The 25,531-nt window shown below is 50.7% G+C and overlaps 2 protein-coding genes across 8 annotated transcripts in view; both read right to left on the bottom strand.

Annotated features, from left to right (window-relative positions):
• Positions 1–657: 657 nt before the first annotated feature.
• chsy1 (chondroitin sulfate synthase 1) lies at positions 658–24,678 on the bottom strand. The gene is made up of 4 exons (XM_058088951.1): positions 24,531–24,678; positions 23,040–24,394; positions 21,571–22,066; positions 658–2,482 (listed from the first exon to the last, which is right to left on the bottom strand). Exons 2-4 carry the CDS (start codon positions 23,348–23,350, stop codon positions 890–892), a joined length of 2,400 nt encoding a protein of 799 aa, XP_057944934.1. The 5' UTR covers positions 23,351–24,394; positions 24,531–24,678; the 3' UTR covers positions 658–889.
• Positions 24,452–25,531, bottom strand: part of lrrk1 (leucine-rich repeat kinase 1) — a 15,006-nt gene continuing 13,926 nt past the window's right edge. For all 7 annotated transcript variants that reach the window (XM_058088944.1, XM_058088947.1, XM_058088949.1 and 4 more), the window contains 3 exons: positions 25,173–25,520; positions 25,001–25,105; positions 24,452–24,917 (listed from right to left, as the gene is read on the bottom strand). In XM_058088944.1, coding sequence (XP_057944927.1) covers positions 24,740–24,917; positions 25,001–25,105; positions 25,173–25,520 — 631 coding nt within the window. In that variant the 3' untranslated portion in view covers positions 24,452–24,739. The remainder of the gene's footprint in view (positions 24,918–25,000; positions 25,106–25,172; positions 25,521–25,531) is intronic.

The following is a 25,531-nucleotide window of genomic DNA, read 5'->3' as shown; positions in this document are numbered from 1 at the left end:
AACAACACCAACAGCACAGACGTGTTTCCCAGTGAAGGTGGGGTCTTGGTAACCATGGGAACCAGGACCTCCTGCTACTTGGATCACGTGGACCACACAAACGTCATGAAGTCTTTGTTGCTAAAAAGTATAGAGGAACATTTTTCCATCACTATGAATATGAATGGAAAACATTTTTAAGCAACATGAATTTGAATGTTGAAAGGAAAAGTCAAGCAGCAAAAATATAAAACGCCCCCCCCCATTTTATTTTTTAAATAGAAAAACTTCCCACTTGGACAAAGTTGAAAGACAAATTAAAAACAATAGTAATAAAAAAAGATTAAAAAATGACCTCAGTCCATCTTCATGTTTTCACAAAAAGTTCCTGCTTGACTTGGGAAGACCGGACCAGCAGGGAATATCAGTACCTGTCGGGATGGACGCTCGCTTGGCTCCACCCCCCCGGATAACACTTTGTTTTGGAACAAAATGCTAAGAACATTCTTCACTGTTCACTCTGTCCCACGCACGCATGCACGCACGCGCGCACACATACACACACACACGCACGCACGCACGCACGCACACACACACAACAGTCTTTGGTGACAGGAAGTTACAATCTTTGCACGAAACAAAAACAATAAATTAGACGTCAAATCCAGCAGTTGTTCACACAAAAAGAAAGTGTGTGTGTGTGTGTGTGTGTGTGTGTGTGTGTGTGAGAAAATGTAAACATTCACAGGCGTCCGAGGTGCACTGAGGTACACGACCACGGCCCCGCCTCCTGAGGCTGGACACGCCACCTGTCAATAAAAGAGTCTCAGTTTTCATTCAAAAGGAGTTTCGACGCAGAAAATAAATTATTTGCGGGCGTGGGCGGCAGCGGGGCGGCAGCGGGGCCCCCTCAGGCTGTCCTAAGCGAGCCGTTGTTGGCGGCTAGCCTGCGGAGCGCGTGGTCGTTTTTGTCCAACCAGAGCTCAGCAAGCTGCTGCGTGGACCCGTGCGACGACGCCTTGGACCCCAAACACATCTTGTACTGCTTGGCCTCCAGTTTGGGGTCGCAGGCCACCGTGTGGTGCACGTGCACGATGCCCGGGTCCGTGGCGCGGAACAGCGACATGCCCGACTGGACAAACTTGTTAAAGAGGTCCACGTCCTCCAGCCCCCAGCCCTGGATGGAGGTGTCGAAGCCCCCCACCCGGACCAGGTCTCCCTTGTGAACGCAGACGATGCCGAAGCCGTAGCTCCTCCACAGGCCCGTCTTGGACGTGAAGACGTAGTGGTTGTTGCTGGGCACCTTCCCGGCGTAGACCACCTTGGGGTCGTACTGGCTGAAGATGACGGGGAAGTAGGCGCGCTCCCCCAGGGCGGCGTTGGCCCGGCAGCGCTTGAGGAATTCGGCGGTGAAGAGCACGTCCACGTCGCAGTAGAAAAGCAGGGAACGGTTGGAGAAGTGCGACGAGCCCACCTCCAGAGCCAGCGCCCTGGAGAAGGATCCTGCCACGGGCTTGATCTCCATGTCGGCGCGGGGGTACTTCATGTGGTATTCCCGCATCAGCTCCACCTGCTTGACGCGCTCCGTGTTGTTGTCCGTGCTGAAGAGCAGCACCAGCAGCTTGATGTTCTGCTTGGGAATCAAACACATGCGCTCAAAGTTGGCCATGAAGCGCACAAAGGCGTCGTGGCGTCCCGACAGCGGCACCAGGATGTTGACTTTCTTGTCCGCCGCTTCCTTCTGCTCCTGAGCGGACGTGGCCAGCTTGAACGGGACCAGCATCTTCAAGGAGTTGGACAAGAAGGACAGCGAGTCCGACTCCTGGTTGATGTGTCCTGCCAGCGCCTCGCCGTCCATCTCGTCTTCCTCTCGGAACTGGATCCGGCTGAAGGTCTGCTGGAGGTAGGCGTGTCTGCGGACTGGGACCGTCATGGTCTTGCCTTTGTGCTTCTTGTAGAGCAGCAGGAGATCCAGGACGTACTCGGCCCCGTACAGCGGGTTCACCCGCCGGTAGCCGTACTGGACTTCCTTGAAGTCGATGACCCGCCCCCGTGTCTTGGCATTGGCGTTGATCATCTCCATCACCTGCATGATGATGTCGTCCAGGGCTTGGCGCTGGGACGAGTCCATTCCGCGACGGGGCGGCTGTCCGTCGAAGGCGGAGAAGAGGTGCCTCCCGGTCAGGAACTCCCACTCCAGGACGTCGTCTCTCTGCCGCGGGTGGAAGCGCATGAAGGAGGGCGGCATCCCAAGCTGGAGATCCTCTCGACCGGGCTCGGCCGCCCCGTAGCGCCCCATCTGGACGATCTCGCGGTGGAGCCGGACGGTTCTATGGCGCAGGTCGGCGATCTTGCGGCTGAGCATGTAGCTGTGCAGGCGGTACTGGTAGGGCGGGTTCTTGTTGGGGTGCAGGGTGATGGCCCGGTGGATCTTGCTGTTGCGGAGGTCTCGGATGTACCCCTTCTTGTTGGGCTCGTAGTTCTCGTAGAACAGCTGCTGCATCTGCGGTGACAGCACATGAGCTTTTGTTAGCACGTTAGCCTGGCCGGCTACGTCAGTCGCCTCGTTTCGAGGCTCGGACATCGGACCTTAAACATCGCACAGTAAACGATTCATTCTTGACGAAATGAAGTACAAACGACTCAAACGGCTACTTTGGCTCGTTTGCCAAAGACCGATCTGCAGCGCAGACGCAGGATCCCAATCCCGGCTCCGGATTGTATGATCCAAACAAACCGAAGGGTCTTTCCGGACAAGCGGTGACTTTGGCTGGAATGTTGAAATTCCAAGGTGGTAGCAGATTTGAGCGGATGGTGAAGTTAAACCGACGCTAAGACTCTTATTCTGTCCAAGTCCAAATCGAGAGCCTGAAGGAATGTGTTGTATAAGAGCCAGCGTGGGGGCGGGGGTGGGGGCGTGGGGGGGGGTCTTGACAAAGTCAGTGTTGGTAAAAAAAAAAAAAAAGTGTAAACACGGGGACAGCTGCTAGCGAGCGGCTGGCAGGAAGTCAAGCGCGGTCAAGAAGGCGGCGTTTGTGCCGCGGCCTCCCCATGAAGGGGGCATCAGTGCTGCTCCCGCCCCCACAAAGACTAATTTGAGAGGACGGCTCTGGAATGCGGCCACAAGTCTGATCCCGGGGGAAAGGCCGTTCGGGGAATAAGACAGGACGGGGCTGAGAGCCACGGAAAGTTGCACCCGATTCGGAATCTGATCACAAGAACGGCCTGACTGACTCTTTGCTTCCCGGCGGTTTGGAGATGCATTCCTCGGCACCTGGGAGCGGGCGGCCTGCCAGTCCAAACACACAGGAAGCTTGTCCTTAATGGACGGGGCCTAGCTAACACGGAGGTGAGGGGTCACCTTCTTCGCCTGGCTTTGCTTGCTTAGCATGACTCGGCCCGACCGCGCCGGGACTCGTGGAGCGGCTGATCCAGCAGGAGATCAGACGGGATCCGCCGGCGAAACTCCAGCCCGCGCCCCTCTCCCCCGCGGCGTGGGCATCATTAGCCTCCGCCCTAATTAGACCTCCTCCTTTACCATCATTAGTGCGATTCCCTCACGGCTCACGAGCGGACGCCACCCCGCGCCGCTAATCAGCCGTTGTTCTCCGACTCACGTTGGCGTGCTGAGGAATAAAAGGCGGACACTTCCCAGCGGGGACAGCCGGACCAATCAGAGTGCTCCTTACTCTGGAAACATCGTACCATGCAAACACTCGCTAGTGTCCTCAAAGTCAACACAGCAACTTCCTGTCGGGGCGCCACATTTATGAAGTCACATGATGATCCGTATTGACGTGAATGACATTGATTGACTTGGACCTGAACTGATGTCCGACTGGACGCCAATCTGTCCTTGGTCCAAATCTCCACCACCCAGTTTGTGGCTTGCCGGGAAGTCCTGGCACCGACCCGACGTGGCCGTTTCCGTCCCACCGTCAAAGTGGGCCGTGTCAATCTAATTGGTGCCGCCATTGTGCTGCTGTAATGGACGCCATTGTGGACAAGGCGCTTCTGTCCAAACTGATTTCTCTGGACACGCCTCCACTAAAGTCTCGATGTCTCGCTTCCCGACATCATTAGCGTCATGAGAGCCGCACAAAGCGGCTGAAAAGCTCCACAAGCGTCACGCATCTACCCATTTGTACGCGGACCCTGTTTGCCGATGGTGTGGGCGGGTCCAAGTATGGCCCAGCCGTGCTGGTTGGACATCGCTCAGAGGGAAAACGGAACCAAATTCCCACATCAAGACGTTTTTTTTAGTCGTTTATCTTTGCTAACTCAACTCAGAAGCTCCATAAGATGCCAATTTGCGCTACGCAGGCCCAGTTCTGGACCCAAGCCCACAAGGACTCAAGTCAACATGAGTGTGACGGTCCGGCTGAGCGGGATCCAGACTGTGATGACTTCATCAGCTCAGGCTCAGGTCCAGTTCACGCACCATCATCCAAGCGGCTCGGCTTCCATGACGACAAAGCCCTGGAAGGTTCTCCTCACAAATGGCCTCTAATGACAGCTTTTCACCTTGAAAGAATAAATAGAAATACACAGAAGTCATTCAGCCACGACACGGCTCAAGCCACAGTTTGACCCTGGAACAGATGATTCCTCTTGGCATCAGCGTGCCTCACTGCTAGCGTGACGGGATGTTAGCCTTGACGTTCAGACTCAGAACCCAAAGCCTGTTGCACAAAACCAGGCTAAGGGCTTATAAGCCGGGATAAGTTCTGACATGAGTTACCATGGAATTCATCCTGCTCCAGGCCAGACTAAGGTCCAGGATCTCTTTCATCTCATGCCTCGTCTTCATCAATGAAAAGCAGGAATTATTCCACTGCTAACGTTGTCGTTCATCATTTCAACATTTGTCATCATTCATTTTAGTCACCGTAGATAAATGTTTTAGAGCAGGGGTGCTCACACTTTTTCAGCATGCGAGCTACTTTTAAAATGACCGAGTCAAAATGATCTACCCACTACAAAAATGCAAAACATCTATTTATTTTCAAATGTATTGAGGATTATTTGTACGTACAATGTATGTTGATGTACCTTACATAACCAAATGAGCCAATATTGCAAAACACACATAATTAACTATTAACATTTTTTGTAATTACCTCCACATTTCCCTTCTTTGGTACTGCGATGGTAGAATGGCATATGAGGCAAACGCACTTCGAAAAAGACATTGTGAAAAAAAAGTCCACCTCCCATTCCGTATGGAAGTGATATGTTTTTTGCCTTTTTACTTGGTCCAGTTTTTGCCTTTTTACTTGGTCCAGCTCCTTCACTCATTTTAGTGACCATAAACTTTAGCGAGGGCTTTAAATCTGACGCAATTCGCCGACTAGCTTAGCACTTTGCATCGTTGTTTACGCATGAGCGGTGACCTAAAGGTCAAAATTCAGTTGTCATCTGACTGGTTGTCCTGTATGTCAATCAAGTAACGGGGATGGATGATAGGCTGACATCGTAAGTTCTGCTGCACTTAGAGACGTTGTTTGATTTGATTGGTCGCCCGAAGGGCAACATTCAGTTGTCATCTGAATGGCTGCCCTGTATGTCAATCAAGTGACGGCATTGATGCTGGGATGATATTTTTTTAATGTCACGCCGCGATCGACCAGCGATCGACCAGTACCACCTCCGCGATCGACCGGTAGATCGCGATCGACTTAATGAGCACCCCTGATTTAGACCATTAGATCACGTTTTAGTCTGGAAGTAAGCTAACCCTGACCCTGACCCTGACCCTGACCCGAACCCTAACCCGAACCCTAACCCCATCAACACATCTCGGGGTAGATCGTCGACTGGGTTCTGCATATTTGCCACCAAAATGTTGTGCTGCTGCTGGATGTTCACCGTATCCCAGTGATCCTGTTAGGTTTTTCCTTTCTAAAAGAGGAAGATTTAAGACAAGTGCAGAGAACGAGCGACAGACACACGCCCACCTTGAGTTCCGTCCTTTGTCGGGATCATTTCACTGACTGCCTCGAAGGAGCGCCTTTACAAGACGCATTCGTCACGGCGCTCTTGTTGCCATGGCGGATGGCTTCATCTGTGATCGATGGCGGGGTCCACGCAAAGAAGCCGGGACTGATTCATCCGTGCAGCCGATTTAGCTTAGACTTGGTGGAGCTCAACTCGACTTGAGTGTCACTAGGATAAACACCACGTGACCAATTCCCTGATGGGAAGAAGTGTGAGTCACTGGCTGCTCCACTAAAAATACACGGACAATGTGAACAAACCATCCACACCAGCAGAAAAGCCTGGTTCCAGGTCCAGATGGGAGATGGTGTTAGGACAACGTTTGGACCACAACGCTGCAACCAGCCCTGAGGGCCGAACCCACTGGGAGTGGTTCCAGCACCACGTCACCAACGTCACCACGTCAGCAACATCACCAACGTCAGCAACGTCGCCAACATCACCACGTCACCAACGTCACCACGTCAGCAACATCACCAACGTCAGCAACGTCGCCAACATCACCACGTCACCAACGTCGCCACGTCACCAACGTCGCCACGTCACCAACGTCACCAACGTCACCACGTCACCAACGTCACCAACGTCACCAACGTCACCACGTCACCAACGTCACCAACGTCACCAAATCACAGGGAAGCTTGTCACTTCATGAGGCGTTAGCTTATCGTCTGCATGGCTCATTGGCTAGCGTCATCTGACACACACAATAAACTTCACCGGGCGACACTTCCATCAATCAAAACTGCTGACTGCTTAAGTCTCCTCGTCTCTGCTCTCACACACACACACACACACACACACACACACACACACACACACACACACACACACACAAGCTGTTACGCTACGTTGCCAGCTAATGAGGACGCGTTGACGGCGCTATGATATTTATTATATATATTAGGATTATTATGATATTCTTCCTCTGTTTGGGCAGGAAAACAAGCGACAATTGAAAATCATTGAAATGAGTGGGGCGGCACGGCGGTCGAGTGGTCCAGTTCAATTCCACCCTCGGCCATCTCTGTGTAGAGTTTGCATGTTCTCCCTGTGGGTTTTCTCCGGGTACCCCCCCCCCCCCCCTCCCACATTCCAAAAACATGCTAGGTTAATTGGCCACTCCAAATTGTCCATAGGTATGAATGTGAGTGTGAATGGTTGTTTGTCTATATGTGCCCTGGGATTGGCTGGCTACCAGTCCAGGGTGGACCCCGCTCCCTAACACAGCTGGGATAGGCTCCAGCACCCCCACGACCCTGGTGAGGATAAGCGCTAGAAAATGAATGAATGAATGAAATGAGCGGATAAAGGAACCTAAATGGCGAGTCGACGAGAACTGGGATTGAATCCGGCGTTAAGGCTCTCAAGCCTCGCTACTGCTAGCTAAATTACAAAGGAAAAAAGGTAACAAGTCATTAGTCTAACTGCTTTTGTAGAAAAGGTATGAGCCCACTAGATGAAGACTTCAGTTTCATCGACACAAGGGTACTCGACTAAGACTGGAATTTCATTGACTCGTGGGTGCTCGTTGACGACTGGAGCTTCACTGACCCACAAGTGCTCGGCGAAGACTCAACCCGAACCCCAAGACTCGAGTTTCACCGACTCATGGTTGCTCAATGAAGACTCAAGTTTCGGTGACATGCTCGAGGCTTGAGGAAGCCTCGAGTTCCACTGACCCACGAGTGCTCGACGAACCTCCAGTTCAACTGACTCTGGGGTACTGGACTAAGACCCGGTTTACAGCATATCGACTCACGGTTACTTGACGAAGACTCAATTTTCACTGTTTGGTGGGTGCTTGAGGAATACTCGAGGTTCACCGAATCACGAGTGCTCGACGATGACACGAGATTTATTTTAAAGAGGTTCATTTAGCAACAATTTTGTACATAAATGGATTCCAATTTTGCATTTCATTGATTGACTCAGAAGAGCCGAGTTGAAGTCAGTGAAGGGAATGGTTTTCCCGTCACCAGTCGGTAACTCCAGAGACGTCACTTTTATTAAGTGTTCTTGCCCACTGATCATCCCGTCCTTGATGGTCCACGTTCGTGATCTGTGTAAGACTAGGCTTTCAGGCTTTCAGGCTTTCAGGCTTTCAACCCAAATCTCTACAAAAGACGAGCTGTGTAGTCCCCGGAATGTCAGACCGCCAGATGGGATGCACCCCGCTACAGTGGAAGCAGCTCAAGTCGGCGGCGGCGTATCCCACTGGAGGACACAGTGGATCCCTTGGAGCGGAATCTAAACATAGAGTCAGACAAGACTTTGATTATAGAAAGCTGGCCGTGTTGACGCTACTTGTACACACAGCATGGCCGCCCTGTTCTACGCCGTCAGGAGCAGGAAGTGAGATCCATGTGTGATGGAACCATTGGGCCAGAACAGGAAGGCAGCGGCTGTCAGCTCCAGCCTTCGGCAGCAAACATGGGCGGGTCCAGACATCAAGCCCAAGGTCCAAATTACAGCCTTTTATAAACGTGCACGCAGAAGACTTGCCCACATTGGTCAAGATGAGACTTTTTTTTCCCTGCTGGAGGTAATTATAGCCGCGTCGTGGCGAGCGGAATACTTGTGGATGCCAGTGGTCCGCCCAGCTAGCATTTAGCCAGCGCCGCCCAGGGAAGACTGAGGAAGACGTGTGAATGTCAACTATGATCTGCAGCTCCGTCCTGCCTTAACTAGGAAGAGCAGGAAATAAGGTTGGGCGATGTGCTACGTCTTCTTCTTACATCACCTTGCCTTGTTTACGTTTAGCATTTATACCGGAACATCCTGCAGGAAGTAACACTCACGCCATGCAGGAAGTAACACTCACGCTAAGGTTGGCCGATGTGCTACATCTTCTTACATCTTACATCACCTCGCCTTGTTTACGTTTAGCATTTATACCGGAACATCCTGCAGGAAGTAACACTCACGCCATGCAGGAAGTAACACTCACGCTAAGGTTGGGCGATGTGCTACATCTTCTTACATCTTACATCACCTCGCCTTGTTTACGTTTAGCATTTATACCGGAACATCCTGCAGGAAGTAACACTCACGCCATGCAGGAAGTAACACTCACGCTAAGGTTGGGCGATGTGCTACATCTTCTTACATCTTACATCACCTCGCCTTGTTCACGTTTAGCATTTATAGCGGAACATCCTGCAGGAAGTAACACTCACGCTAAGGTTGGGCGATGTACTACATCTTCTTACATCTTACATCACCTCGCCTTGTTGACGTTTAGCATTTATACCAAGCATTAGCACATGGACCTGAATGAGAAGCGAAACAAGAAGTGACAAATGAAGAAACAGGAAGTTGGTGTTGAAGAGGAAGGTGCCAATCTGGCGGCCACACGGTGTCTTATACGCCTCATTCCCAAAGAAAAGGGCCAATCCCAATGAACATATAATGGGATTCACGGGGTGGAATATTCCTTTCCCCAATCCCAATGAGGTATCTTGTACCCGCTCAATCGGAACGTTGTCAGACTGCGTTCTTCTTCCTGGTGTTTTTCTTCTTCTGTTGTTTATTGGCGGTTGGCAAGCCGCTTTCTACGCCATCTGTGGAACACAATCCAAACCCTTCCATACGCCATTCACAAGTCCAGTTTTTCGTTACAATGAAAATATATATCTATATAAAACATGCCTTGAGGTTAATAATAAAATATGATCTTTTCCCGTTTAAATTGATCCCGGGTGCGTTCTTTCAGCGCATGCTCAGATATGACGCAACACGCAGATCCAGACGTTCTTCACTTTTAAAAATGGAGGCCAGCAATCGGCACTGGACTAAGCAAACTTTGTTTTTGATTCAAACTCAATTTCAAGACTGGACGAACAAACGAACGAACAAACGAACAAACGAACGAACAAACGAACAAACGAACGAACAAACGAACAAACGAACAAACGAACGAACAAACGAACAAACGAACGAATGAACAAACGGCAATACAGAGTTATTCCAACAAAGTTGGTGTTTACGTTTTACTGGGCATGCCCTATTGACTATTCTGTTGGATTATAGCGGCGCATGTAGACTAGAGATTGGAATATTCTTTTCCATGGATACCATCATTTTCGGAAAGGTCATTGGAAAGATTCCATTCAGAAAGAGAAAAACTGAGGAATGTAAACAAAATGCTTGTGGAATTCTTTTCTGCATGTAAAACTACGACAACGTGCTTCCTGCTAACATTTTGGGCTTTCTGGAACACACTCATCCAAATCACATGATTTTACGGAGTCATGACGCGAACAGCCAGAAGTGAAAGAACCGATGTTTGGCTATTATTTAGTTACCTATTTTAATGTATGCATTATTTGTAGTTCTTCCTCGTTTCCTTGGAAAATGTCTTCATAAATTCCTCGAAAATGCACTTTGGACATGGAATTATGTCTGTTACTGTTTCAAAGAGGATAACGGGCAAGTGGAAAATGTGGGTCCCAGGTTAGGACCGTGTGTCCCTTGTCCCTGATCTAAAGTGAACTTTAACAAAATGTCTGCCGCTGTCTGTTCCAGGAGACACGCCATCATTCCATGTCACGCTGGCGGTCCGGAACCAGGTGGAGCTGATGGAGTGTTCTGAGAATTCCTCAATTAACAGTAACCCCCCCGTCCCCCCTCGTCACCCACAACCTAGTGGCCTGCCTGGGGGTAGATTGAAAGGTGCAGGTGGGGGCGGGGGGGCAAGTAATTACAGCCTTCCCTCGTTTGATGGCGGAGCTGAGGTTAGACGCCGCCAGCTGTGCTCTGATGGTCCACGTTGCCGGTCCAGGTGTCGCGGAAACGTTATGAGATCACATTGGAGCCCCCCCCCACACGGATGCACTGCCAGTGAGCACAAAGCCAACGGTGAAGAAGATAAGTGCTAATTATAGGAGTAAGTCACGAGCGTCAGCTTCGTAGTGCACGTTGCCGTGGTTGTGTGCGGGGGCCATCTTGTCATGTTTAAACACAACTCTCATTTCTTCTTTTATTAAAAGCACACATGAACGTGGGGGGGGGGGGGGGGGGGGGGTCCTTGTCTGGCAAAGACTTCTTCCAGTAAGTGTCCTCTTGTAGACCATATCTCAGCCAAATAACACAAGCTTTCCATTCAAAATAAAGCAGCCCAGATGAGACACACACTTCCTGTTTTAGAAGCAAAGAAATCACCTTAAGTCAAAACACACTCAAGAGTTTGGGAAGCGTCCATTAGTCAGCTGGGGTTAGGGTTAGGGTTAGCTGTTCAAACTACAGGGTTAGGGCTAGGGCTAGGGCTAGGATTAGGGTTAGAGCTAGGGTCAGGGCTAGGGCTAGGATTAGGGTTAGGGTTAGGGTTAGGGCTAGGGTCAGGGCTAGGGCTAGGATTAGGGTTAGGGCTAGGGTTAGCTATTCAAACTACAGCCAACTTTTACTTGCTGACAAAGTGATGACAAAGGGGGAATTGTTATTTTAATCAAGCGGATGTCATCGCTACTACCACTAGTACTGCTACTACTACCACTAGTACTGCTACTACTACCACTAGTACTGCTACTACTGATTTTTCACATCCAAATCCGTAGATGAAAATATCCACAGACGAAATATTCTCCTCGTGAGGATAGAGACAGGAAGAATGTGACGCTTGATGCTAGCATGTTGGAGCGACGACAAAGACAAGAAGGTGAAGGCGAGAGAAAAAGAAACATCAAGTCAGCATAAAGTCCACAAGTGAAGTTTGTGTGTGGAGGATTTGCTGACACCACATTTTCCACAGAGGGAAGCAGTGAGGAGATGGAAACAATGAGCTCCTCAGTTTGAAGAGGAGGAGACGAGGAGAGGAGACGGGATGGACGAGCTTCTCCAGCCTTCCCAACTTGACGTTTGGCCTCATGGAGGTCACGCCGGCACGCCTGGACAACGCGCGACGTTGACAAAGAACGCCATTGGCGCGTGCGAGCGCGGACCGAGCGATCCATCGGTCTGTTGTGGTCCAGCCCGGGGGCCAGCCCGGGGCCAGCCCGGGGGCCAGCCCGGGGCCAGCCCGGGGCCAGCCCGGGGCCAGCCCGGGGCCAGCCCGGGGCCAGCCCGGGGCCAGCCCGGGGCCAGCCCGGGGCCAGCCCGGCTCCGCATACAGCAGCAGGATGATGACTCATCATTCCGGGCGGGGCCAGACGGACACGAGTGGGTCAGGGAGAGGATCAGTCAGCACAAAGTGCAGCGACGCCTGATGAGTTTCCAGCGGGCGTCCTTGCCGTCCGACAGCCCGAGGCTCCTCCATGAATGATTGTGGGACGCGTCAGCAGCTCCACGCCGGAGGAACAAAACCACGGCATGAATAAGACTTGCTCCGCCTTCCAATCAGTGCTGAGGTCGGGTCAAGGTGACGAGGAAAGTGCTGAGTCATGTTTCAATGTTGACACGCCAAACAAGCCGGAGGACACTCGTGTTCCCGTGTCGCATCGTCCTCGTGCAGCAAACCTTCACACGCACTCGCCGCCCCTGAACAAAGACGCTTCCCAAGGCACACGCGCAGGCTACTGTTAGCTGCTAACATGCTAGCTTTTAGTCACCATCCCAAGTAAAGTCACCATGTTTTGATGACCAATAAGGACACTCGGACGGCAGTAGATTGTCAAAAGATACTTATGCCTCATATAGTAATAATACACCTCACGCTCGCTTGATGGATGGCAAAGAAGAAGAGGAAGAAGTCATGTGACCCGGCAGAGCACACGCATCAAACTCTTGCCAGGGACCGATTCAATGGATGAGCGCCTTCATTAAAATCCCGGCAGGAGTTTGACGACGCTGGCCCACAGAAGACGGGAAAGCTGCAGGAATTCTAGGAACGCCTTAGTCTGCACACACGCAAACATCCCTGATAAATATTCCACATGGAGGCCACAGCACACTGATGGCTGAGCTCCGAGGAGGTCAGCAGATGTTCCTTCATGTATTGCTTCCCTCAGAGGTCACCCGGGGTCACCAGTGATCAGCACGCTCACTTCCTGCCGGGCGGCCATGTTTGAATGGGCCAGAGGCAGCCGCTCAAAGGTTGTTCATCGAGGAAGAGGAGCGTCGAAGAAGGCCCGTCTCACAGGACACAACGCGGCGATGACCCGTATGCTCGTTGTAAGACGCTTATCCGCTAATCTGCCATAATTGGATGCTAACGGCTTAGCCACACCGCTGTGATGGCCGTCATGAAGGATCGCGCTCGCACACTGGAGCCGCCTCAGGGCGCCTGCGACCTTCCCGCTTCGCTTGACCCGCTGTGATTGGACGGCGGGCGGCCGGCTGCTTGAGCTCTCGTTTGAATCGTGGCTTCGGTCCACCTAAAAGAGTACGCCGTGTACGCGGCGTGTGTACACAGTGCGGGTACGGCACTGCATGTTGCCGTGAGTGTCAGTGTGGAGACACGGCACAAGTTGCTGTATTAGCTGGGAATATGCGTGGTGCGTTCAAGTGCACGTCACAGGCCTCGTGACACCGTCACTGTGGTGAAAAACATCTGCATGTGAGCCCAAGTGGCGACTCTAAAGTGTCCACAGGGGCCAACGGCTTTTATATGTGCCGTGATTGGCTGGTGACCATTCCAGGGTGGCCCTCCCTCCCCCCTGGGATAGGCTCCAGCTGACTCGTGACTATGAGGACAAGCGTTATAGAAAACGATTGGATGGATAGACACATATGCAGCCTGCAGACCAGAAAGTGGGAAAAGTGAGGCTGTGTGTTTGGATGAAGATTAAGAATGCCCTCAATTCCACTTAAGGCTGATTTATGTGCTGATGACGAGATGGCACCACCCCCTGCCACCCCCTGCCACCCTGCCCCACCCTCGCTGTGTGCGGGCACCAAGAGATTTACATTCCTACTTACTGTATTATAGACAAAAATAAGAGTGAATTATGAGTTAACTATGACAAATGCAATTAATCGTGATGAAATACTTGAAGGGATTGACAGCCCGAGTTGAAATACACGCATCCCAAAATGTCAACAAGTTCCCCGCTACGTTTCATTTGGATGTTTTTCTTCACCAAACTTCTCAAACGTTGTCCTTGTTTCCACATCCAGCTACCACGGCAACCAAAATGTCATCATCATCATCATCATCATCAGTCAGCTGACGAGCATGCTGGTTTTCATTGGTTGTGGCCCAAAACAAGACAGCTGAGAGGGACAGAAGCGGGTCGGGAGCAGGCAGGCCTCGCCAGCCGCTCGGTCCAATCAGGAGTCAATGGACTAATCCTCCATTAAGGGCAGCGCAGCGCCCGTCTGCACGCACTTTTCCAAGACCATTACGGGCTGGCGTTCACCGTGCCAGGATGCCAGTGGACAGAGCACCTCCTTTGACCCAAAACAAGCACGGTCCACTCACGGCACACGCTAACATGCTAACATGGTAATGGAGGACGGGTGCCTGTCGCTTTAAGATCATGACGCAATAGTTTGTTGTGATGAAGCAGGATGAGGGAAACGCATTCTAGAATGTTCATCAAGGTGGAAACAGAACGTGGAGACTGACGACTGACTTGTGGCACCGCCCACAAAGATGGCCGCATGCAGAGTGGGTCGGCGGGGGAGGGGTGAGTGGGTGGCGACACCTGGACTGCACCATAATGGCCCCAGAACAAGAACATCCCATAAAACAAGCGGACAGTGTTCCAGGCTTCCCAGCAGCTGCAGCGACTCACTTGGTCCTGCCTGATGAGGTCATGGCGAGCCAACGATGGCGTCTACGTGCGCACACGTGCACGGCACCATCGATCAGATGAGATTGGAAGCCATGTGCAGCTGCCTGTGAAAGTGTGTAAACTCAGATAGAGGCGGGGGATGGGGGTGGGGGGGCTCACAACACAATGGGGTCCTTGTCGGCCGGTGAGAGCGCACGTCGGTCGTGCACGTAGAGAGCGTGCCCTGGCTCAGGTGAAATTGGGATTAGGGAAGTGGAGCGCTGTGGAGCGCTCGGCCCGCAGACGCGTGACCCCTCCCCCCTCCTTAAAGGGCCGGCATCATACTCATGGATGATGATGATGATATCATGGCGATAGAGGAAGGCAAGCATCATCAGAGCACCTCGTCTTGAAATCCACAGCAGATTCGGGTTTCAGTCAATCATTTTTGAAACTGAAACATCCTATGATGGCCACAGCTTGACACTGGAACTGATTATTTCTATTCCATCCTATGGGAAACATGCTTTCCAAACACCGGGGCGTTTGCATCAATGCACCACATCATGCAGTGAGGATGGCATCAGGTGGCGTTGCCGTGACGACCAGCTATACATCTTCAGATGTTTACGCGAGTGTGTTCAGACATGAGGCCGAGTCACCAGACCCAAACTCCACAAAAAGGTTTGTAGCAAACAACATGGCCGCCAATGCGGGGGCTGAGCATGTCTGCCACAGGACGACAGTGGCGAGCGACCACTTCCTGTTTAAGATGCTTCGGCTGAACATTTTGTTTATGTCAGACGGGTTCTGGTAGGTGCTTATTTGGTACTTTTAGCGTCATGCTAAGACATGTCTGCTGTGGGGCGGCCAGCAGGACATCAGACAATACACCATGTGACCACACGCGGAGGACGACGACACACACGACATCACATGGACGCACACACACACACACACACACACAAGATACCACATGGACACACACTGAAAAGAAGACAACATGCTAAAATTGGAGTGAACCTATAGCAGCTCTTTTCTGTGACCATGTGACCACCATGAAACGTTTCCACGTGCAGCGTTCAGTAGCCGTTTATTGACTAAATTAAAACATATAATTAAACATATATTAAAACATATTAGGAACAAATGTAACAGTTAGTGATTGTAAAAGTACCAGATGGAGGGGTAGGATTTAATAAGCTTTGCTTCTTCCTACTCCTTTTGGACATGTGGAACTGGGAACTGATTATGGGATGCACTCAATTGGAATCTGATGCATGTTCAAATGAAATTAAACCATTAGCATTAGCATTAGCATTAGCATTAGCATTACCATAATAACTGCATAGGTGGGGTCACGAGACGCCCAACTCACAAGACGAGAGACGGTGCAGAGATCGGATCCACAAGAACGAGATGAGATTTGAACATTAAGCAAATTCAGCATCCCGCATGTTGATGGGCTCACTTTGCTCATTACCAATATTCCCATGGGGGCGGGGGGGGCATTCTGCTTCGCAATTGTAATTTGTTGCTTCTCACGAGACTCCCTTGCTGCACTGCTGTGTGTATGCTAATAGCCCCGTCTCCTCCCACAGAGACATTCATTCATTCATTCATTATCACAAGACTTATTTCTGAATGACATATCTTGTCACATTCTAAACCTGCAAGATCTTGTGATACCCCGAGTACTCAATAAAAGTATGTAAGTATGTTAGCGTGAAAGCATCCATAAACATATCTATTTCATGACGTCTACAGAAAAAAATATATACCGTATTTTCTGGGCTATAAGCCGGTTGGCTGTTCCTGCCACTTAGACTCCAGAGTGACATATACATGAAAAAAGTGTTTATGGTCCATAAACCCTGGACACCTTTTGTGTTCATGTTTATTTTTGTGTAGCTGAATTAGCATTGTGTTAGCATATCTTACACCTATTCAGCCTGTTGTCTATTCTTTTATTCGTACAACTTGCCTTCCAAGAGGACCTAATGTCTGTTTTGGTCAAGTCGTTTGGAAATTAATTACCCGCAAAAAATGCCACTTATACTCCAGTGCGACTTATGTATGTTTTTTTATACCTAATGATGCATTTTTGGCCTTGTGCCACTTGTACTCCGGAGCGACTGATAGCCCAGAAAATAGGGTGTCTGAATATAACCAGATGCTAAAGGATACAATGGTTTTATCCAACCGTGTTCATGCTTCCAGAATCCCACCCAAACCACAAACCAGCTAAATGCAACAAAATGGAGAGCAGTCAAGCATACGAGCGTAGTCAGATTCCGACATGTTGGCGGGTCTTCACCAATATATTCATGCCCCCCCGACCGTTCACCGTGCCCCCTCAGGGGGCCCGCCCCACTATTGGAGAAACAGCGGTTGAAGGGTTTCATTACATTTGAGACTTTGGGCAAAATAAGGTTGAGAAAAAAATGACTCCATTTCCATTGAAGACCCCCTGGAGGGAATACTTCCCGGGAATACTTCAATAAGTGACGGCACACAATGTTGCTGGGACATATCGGTATGTTCAGACTTCCGGCCAATAGCTGCCAACACCCAGTGTTCATGACTGCAGCACACGCGTCCATACGTCACATGACCACACGCTAGAAGTGACGCTACGGTCATCCAACATGGAGGCCACGCGCTGGGCAAAGACATCTTTGACATTCCTCCACGTCGACGTTTTCAATGTGCTGATTGTTTGCGGCGTGGAGACGCCACAAACATGTCAGCAACACTTCTGCGTGTGCGTAGACATGGAAGCATGTTGAGACATCGCTTTGAGGAGGCGTGTCACTTCCTGTGTGCTGTTGTAATGAACGAGACAACACACACGCACACAGGACATGACTCCGAGCTGGATGGGGGGGGGGGGGGGGGGGGGGGCTCCAGAACTGGAGGGTGTGATACAAAAGCATTTGAAGACAAGAGTGACATGGTGGTTTGGACAAGAAGTCACCTTCAGCTGCCACGACTCAGCATGATGCTCGTCTCGTCACCCCGACAACCGTGAGAGCGAGCGGCAGCAGGCCAGGGGGTGCAATGCATGCTGGGAAAGGCGCCGTCTTTCATCACACCGAGGTGTCACTATCGCCACAACCAGTCACTGGCTTCTATTTTCTAACTCCTGTCAAGATGCCACATCACGCCGGCGGGACCATGGCGCCATGGCAACCAACCTCCTCCTTTAGTTCTAGGCTCTATCTTCCATTGCCAATGTGTCCGTTATGACGTCTCGCCATTTTATCAACTCATGTAAAAGGCAAGCACGCACATCAAGTACACATATATATATATAGATACACATATATATACACACATTATGTCCCACATCATGACTTCCTGAGTAACGCTAATCTCATGAAACAGCTCACGCGGCGCACGCCACCACCATGCTAGCAGTGGCCAAAAGCACAGATAACGCCATCGATGCCATTGGCAGGCCGCGTAACAACAACGAGACGGAGTCACGGTGTTCAAGCAGCAAAAGACGCCCCCCCCCCAGAGAGCCTGAAGTCAAGTCAGGTACTGAACAGGACATGCCCCCAGTAGCAAATGTTTACCAAGACTCTTTCAGAGGCCTGATTGCCAAAATCCCAGCTAGGAGAGCGGTCACTCCACCGGAAGTCCAGTCGATCCCTGCGTTTCGCTAACCACGTAATTCCCACGGCCATAAAACGTCTGTTTTATCGACAATTACAGGATGTCCCAGCTACTGCCGACACATGAACTGCACACCACAGCTAGCTTGCTAGCTTGGTGGGACTGCACATTGTGTCGCGCCACCTTGCATGGAACCGAGGACAGCAGCTCTGGCGTGCCGATGTTTCAAGGGTCGCCTACGGCAACGCCCACAAAATACCATCAACAGTCACAGACAATGGCTCCGATTTCATCATGGCCTTTCAATGGCAGGACTCAGGATGAGATCAATTATTATTCATTCATTTGAATGACAATGGTCTCCGTCTTCCAAGACAGAGGGTGTGGGTTCTATTCCCAGCCAGGAAGGGCACCGGCGTAAAACCTAAGCCGTAACCATTCATGGGATTGACATTGTTTTGAAAAGAAAACAACGTCACTAAAAAGAACCTCGGTTCATTCCTGAAGGTCCGACTCTAACCCAAGCGGATGCTAACCAAAACTATTTTGGTCAATGTTCCTTACATACAGAAAAGAGTCAAAATGAATGTCAATACACATAAATAATAAACAAACATACTTCTACCTTCATTGAAGAAGTGACTCGATGTAACTGTTCCCAAAGACACGCTACGCTAGCAAGATCGACACCTTCCTGCTTAACACCACCTTCCTGTTTTGCCATGAGTTATTTCTCTAATTCAACAGTGTTTCTCACCCCAATAACCCAAAACGGAGCTAAAGGAAGTCATTTCAATAACTAAAGGAGTACCCCAAGGCTCTGTTTTAGGTCCATTGCTCTTTTCTATTCATGTGAACAATCTTTGTCAAAACCTCTTTTCTATTTTATGCAGATGATAGTCATCTTCTGCTCCTCTCCTTCCATTGAAAAAACCTTTGACGTCTTACGTCTGACGTCTTACGTCTGACGTCTTACGTCTGCATCTGATGCTGTCCATCACATCTAAAACAGCATCATTACAGGCAAACGTCACGCTAACCTAAAGCCGTATGCTTTCCATCAAGCTATGGAAAACGGCGACCCTCTCCCTTCCCAGCATCAAAACAACTGAATGAGGTTTATCTGGTTCAATAAAGGATGAATGGATTGGAGTCAAACAGGTGAAAAATCGTTTGATTCCACATTTCCTCATTGTTGACGTGATCAAGATGATCGCTTTCAAAGAACGCCGCTCGCTCAAGCAACGCGTCCGCACATGTCAAGGACGTCCTGCAGGCCTCGACCAGAACAGACGACCAAGGCTGGCTTCATTTGTTTTATGTTGCAACTTTTCTGACGTCTTCTGAAGCTCCAACTCCGCCACTCCACGCCCCGCTTGTCCGTGTTTGCTGAGTCATCACACACACGCATTATGCAAACACCAGCGGTACACAAGGTGTAGTCCGCCATCACCATCACATGTTCATGCCAAGATGGATGAGCGAGAGCTGCTGACCAATCACAGCTGAAACAGGAAGTGCACTTGGCTATGAGGCCAACATACGTAGGAAGATGAATGGCTTCTATCGTTCTAATCTTTCCCCATCGCTGCCCCACCCTCTGGAACTCTTTGCCCCCCCCCCCCCCCCCCATTCACTCCGTGCTTGCCCCGACCTTCCCTCCTTCAAAAAACAACTCAAAAGCCAAAGTTTAAATCCCTTTTTAATGTCGAACTTTTTATACCTGACTGCTGCGCCCCGCCCCGCCCCGCCCCACCCCACCCCGCCCCGCCTTAGCCTTGTTTTAGCTCTGAATGAATGTATGGATATTGTATTTGAATGCATCTTTTACTCTCTTTTTACTCTACTCTATTTTGATTTCTTTTTCTCTACTGTAAAGCGTCTTTGAGTACTAAAAAGCGCTATACAAATGAAATGTATTATTATTATTATTATTGTTATTGTTATTATTATTATTATTATTATTATTATTATTATTATTATTATTATTATTATTATTATTATTATTATTATTATTATTATTGTTATATTACTCGGCACACAAGGAGTTTCAATACATTGAAACACGACTGGACTGGATTGGAGTCTTCCATCAAGAAAGCCCCCCCGACAACGGTCTTTATGGGACCTCCCGTGGAGACTGACAGAAAAAACACTGGAAGATTCTTTGAAAAAGACCTGAATAAGAATAAAAATGAAGGAGTTACGTACGCTTGTATGTGAGGAGGATGTCAAACAGGAGGAGTGATTTTAGCGAGGGAACATTCTTTTCACAGATGAAGTTGTCACAACATGAGCGTGTGGAGAACAGTTAGCTTTGGCATGCACCCACTTCCCACAGCAGACCAACTCCACACTTTTTACATAGCGTGCGCGTGCGCGTGCGCGTGCGCGTGCGCGTGCGCGTGCGCGTGCGCGTGCGCGTGCGCGTGCGCGTGCGCTGAAGAGAATCATGCAACAGTGCAGTAAATGTCCCGTCGTTACCAGCGTGGTGTTGGATTCCAGCGACCTGTAAAAAGTCACGTGAGCTGCATCCTCCTCATTTAGACGAGAGGCTCATTGAAGTACCAACTGGTTCTAATTAGCCGCCGGCTCCTTCATGTCCCGAGTCAACGGCTTACTTTCACTCGGGCACAAAACAGGCCGGAGTGGGCCATATCCACTAGCATGTGTGAAATATTCCCTGGAATAGCAGATTTATACTAACGTTACAACATGGAAGCCGTGATCTTGTTCTACGTGGAATCACAGAGGAGCTCCAAAAACATCAACACTGCTTCATCTTGCAGCTAGCGTGTGTCTTTCCAAAGTCCTCGAGTCCTCGAGTCCTCGAGTCCTCAAGTCCTCAAGTCCTCGAGTCCTCGAGTCCTCATACCAGTCTATAGATGCTGACGCTCAGCGAACATTTTAGGAACAATCAGCAACATTTTAGTGAGCCTTTACTTTCTTGCCGCATGGTGGGCTAACGGTTAGCATGTTGACCACATAAGTTTATTGACGACTCCAAATTGTCCATAGGCATGAATGTGAGTGTGAATGGTTGTTTGCCTACGCTGTAGGAGCCCTGCAATTGGCTGGCCACCAGTCCAGGGTGGACCCCAACTCCAACGTAGAAGAATGCAGCGTCCGTTCATGAAGGCTTTATGGGTCAAGCTAAAATTCATCATTTCTAATTCCATTCTTGATGATGAGAACGTTTTTTTCTAAATGCAAACCAGGTCAAAGGTCGACCAGCGTGTGTATGGTGGTCCTCGTTGTGAGTGTGTGTGACGTTTGCCCGAATGTGAAGTCCAGAAGAAAAACAAAGCGGGAGAGAACTCACCTCATAGGACCAGACGCACTGGACCCCTGCGAACCTGCGCACGCAGCGGCCCACCTCCACGTCCTCGTGGGTGGTGTACATCTCCTGCAGGCACTCCCGGATGTGAGGCACCATCCTCCGCAGGACCTCACGGCTCATGATGACCCCCGGGCCCCCCATGCAGAAGTTCTCTCCGGGCTCCAGGGCCAGTTTGCCTAGCTCGTCGTGGGCCCCCATTCCCGTCTGTCCGAGGAACAGAGCCTCGCTGCTGTTGAGGCTGCGCAGGAAGTTCTCCAACTTGTCGCTCTTGATGTAGACGTCGTCGTCGGCCCGCATGAACCACTCGTACTTGTCCAGGTAGTGGTCGTGCATGTACTTGAGCATCATGAACGACTTCTTCTGGGGTGGGTAAGAGTCGTCCACGTTCCTCAGCGCCACGATGGGAACGGGGATGGAGGTGTCCGAGCCTTCGCTGGAGAAGAACTCCACGCGGCCCGGAATGGTCTGAGCCCAAGTCCTGGAAGCACACGGTTTGCAAGGAAATATAATCACTGCACGATGACCTCAGCCAAGGATAGAGTTGACTTTGTTTGGTTAGGATTACGCTAAAACTGCTTAAGACCTTCCTACTAAAGCTGGACGTTGACTGGAAAAACAGAAAGGTCTGATGTTAACGTTGATGACGTCAACCTACGGAGGGAACATGAAGGACTTTTAAACCAGGAGGTCTTGGTGACATCTTTCTTTCGGACCGAAAAACAGCCGACCTCCGCCAAGGCCCAACAACCCTAACTTGGATCCGCCATCTTGGCAACACAACAGCTGGCCAGATGTTCTCCTGCAGTTCTCCTTCATCCTGCCACAGCAGTGATGTGGCGGCAACGCACGTCAAGTCAGGCCCGTCTATTCTACACTTGATTAAAGGGCGGGAGCACGACACGCCTGTCACGTGGACGCGCCCACTCCTTTTTCTTGGCTTATTTGGAATGTCTTGTAATAAAACATTCCCATGTGCCCACTGGGCTGCTGTCAGTGGGTTCCATCAACGCCGGCCACTTCATTAGGTACAGGCCATTTTTAACAAGATGTCTACTATAGTGTGAATGCTGTTCATCTTTTGACCTGAAGAGGCTTTCCACGAGAATGTCTCCCACGCAGGACGCCATCTGATCTAAGATGATCTAATCTAATCTAATCTAATCGGCCGTTTCATCCAAGCTTGAGGTTGTGTTGAGATAATCCGGCCTTTCTAAACTACAGCACACATGAGTTTGGTCGCTAATGAACCACTGGGAATGTAGAAGAACCCCAAGAGGCTCCACGCCTGTGAACATGCAGCAGAACCTTCGTTGCGTTCCGTCATTAGGTTCCATCTCCACGAATGAATATCGGAGAACATTTAGCGAGCTGTGTTGCTAACGGACTGCTAACGAGGTTAAGCCGATCCACGGCCGACGACGGCCAGCATTGTGGCGGTGACGTGCACGTACCTGTGCGCGGCTACGGCCCGGTTGTTCAGGTACTTCTGGGCGGTCATGACCCCGACGAAGAGGAAGTTGTTGGAGCGGGATCCCGGTGTCTCTGTGGCCGGCGATCCGTTATCTTGAGGCGGCCACAGGACGCCGCCGTGATCCTTGCCCAGAGCCGCGTTGAGGCCACATTTGGCCGGGTTGGCTTTGCGCTTGTGTCCGGCTTTCTTGAGCTCGCCGGCCTTGGGCAGGATGAGTCTGGAGGCCAGCGTGAAGCCGAGCACCAGACCCAAGAGGACGCTGAACCAAGCTCTCCGGCTTCGACCTGCCATCCCCCCGCAAAAGTTCACCAGCCCGCCGCCGCCCCTCTCTGCGTGTCTCCGTCGGGAGCTCACGAACCGACGCAAGAAGAAAAATAAAGAAAAACAACCAATAATGGAAAAAGAAACGGAACCAAAAAGCTGGCTCTCACGCGCGCGCGCTCCCGCTACAGAGACGCTGCTTACGTAGCATCACGAGCGGCTCCTCCAAGCCGCTGCTGGACGAGCACAGCCCCGCGAACGCCGCCGAGATGTCGCTGACCTCCACCGTCGACGCCGGCCGGCCTTCTTCCTCTTTGCCTCGAACAGCGGCGCCGTGCTGCTCGTTATCTCGCCATGTTGGGGATGTGGAGTGTCGATGGAAGCCCTCCGCTAATGTGAGCCCGAGAGGCTTCCGTAGATGGGAGGCCTTCAGGTTACATGGGAAAAAAGAAAGGCTTTTGCACCCGCGTTGACTTTTCGTCCTGAGGGGCCAAATCTCTGAAAGTCTGCCACGCACGCTGGTGAAATATGTCTTTTATGTGGTGGACAAATAAAGTTGGATTAAAAAAACACCAGTTTCAAAAGATGGAACGTACGCAAAAAGGCACTTCAAAGATTGTACGCTTGGGAGGGAGGTCCGTAAACGTAGCACTGGCTCATTCTGATCTCTAGCGCTCCCTGCTGGTGATGATGTAAAGACTTAGCTTACCAGGACTGTGTGTGTGTGTGTGTGTGTGTGTGTGTTGTGGAATGCCATAGGTTTGTTATGAATGACTAACAAGTCACATTTTTGATGTAAAGACTTAGCTTACCAGGACTGTGTGTGTGTGTGTGTGTGTGTGTGTGTGTGTGTGTGTTGTGGAATGCCATAGGTTTGTTATGAATGACTAACAAGTCACATTTTTCCGCATCAGCAATCCCAGCTCCCAAGTCAGTGTTTAGCTTCCCCTCAGGGTTTAGGTCAGGTGACGTAATGCGCCCAATAACTGCACATCTTCATATTGTGTTCATGACAAAATAACTTTGTGGATTTGGAATGATCGTCCTGTTCCACTTTGCTGGCCTGGGACTTCCCTGGAAAATGACATTAGATAGGAAACATCGGTGCATGCTGGTAGGGAATGTCACATCACGTGTAAAAAAACCTTTATTGAGCACAGTCTTTCTCACACATTGTAACATTTGATAAATAAATCAAGAAGGGCCTGACCTGAGCCTTGGTCAGAGAAAGGCGGAGTCCAGAGGAGAAGAAGTGGTCCATGGGAAAAGGACAATCTTCCAAAAAAGGCTCCGTCTACTCAGTTTTTGTTTTGACTTCTAAAAAATGTTTCTAATAAAAAGCTGTCAGTCACTTTTTTCCACATCTTGAAGTTGACTTGAAGTTGTGTACATGCCCCGCCCCTGCTCCGTCCTCATTGGCTACCTCCTCCTCCTGACGCTGCTCTCCACACGGCCCAGCTCCTCAGAGGTGCGGTAAAAGACATCCAGCGGGCGGGAGTGCCACGCCCTCCACGCACAGACGCTCCACACCGCGTCAGCATTCCGGAAGCCGCACACTACTGTCTCCTTCGCCACAAGCCCCGCCTCCACCAGCGTGCTGACAGCAAGGAGAGAGGGGCGGAGTCAGACCAGCTGCAGGACACCGTGTTTATGTAAGCGGGTTTCAGGAAGTAGACTCACCCCAAAGCGGAGGAGCCTCCAGGAGGGTTGAGGACGGCGATGACACGCCCCCTCGGCTCGCCGCTATTCGGCTGCACTTCAATTAGCATTACATCTCCGCTGCGCCTGGCGAAGACACATTTGTTGTCAAGCGACTGGCTGACGTTACTCATGGACATGTGCTTGCTGCTACCTGAAGACCCAGAGGAGGTCCTCCACCATCACGACCTTGACGGCTTGCAAACACGGAAAAGACCTTTCAGCTTTCCGCCGCTCGTCACCGCCGCCATCCTGCTGCAAAGATGCGGGCGCGATGCTGACGTCAGAGGTGTCCACGGAGCAGGACGACGAGATGGAGTGGCCCGTCAGCGAATCGTGGTGCGGGATGAGCTGAATCCCCGCCTCCTCTTTGTAAATCAGCGTCGCGTCTGTGCTTGTAGGCTCCGCCTCCTCCTCATCTTTGACTGCCTCCGTATGAGCGCTGTTGCCCGACGGACGCTGCACACCGAAGACGTCCCGAAGAGGATTGCAGTCGCCGCAACTGACAGATGA

Source organism: Doryrhamphus excisus, chromosome 12, assembly GCF_030265055.1.
Source record: "Doryrhamphus excisus isolate RoL2022-K1 chromosome 12, RoL_Dexc_1.0, whole genome shotgun sequence".
Taxonomy (NCBI): domain Eukaryota; kingdom Metazoa; phylum Chordata; class Actinopteri; order Syngnathiformes; family Syngnathidae; genus Doryrhamphus; species Doryrhamphus excisus.
Note: the sequence above shows the minus strand (reverse complement) of the source record. Positions and strands in the feature narration are given on the sequence as shown.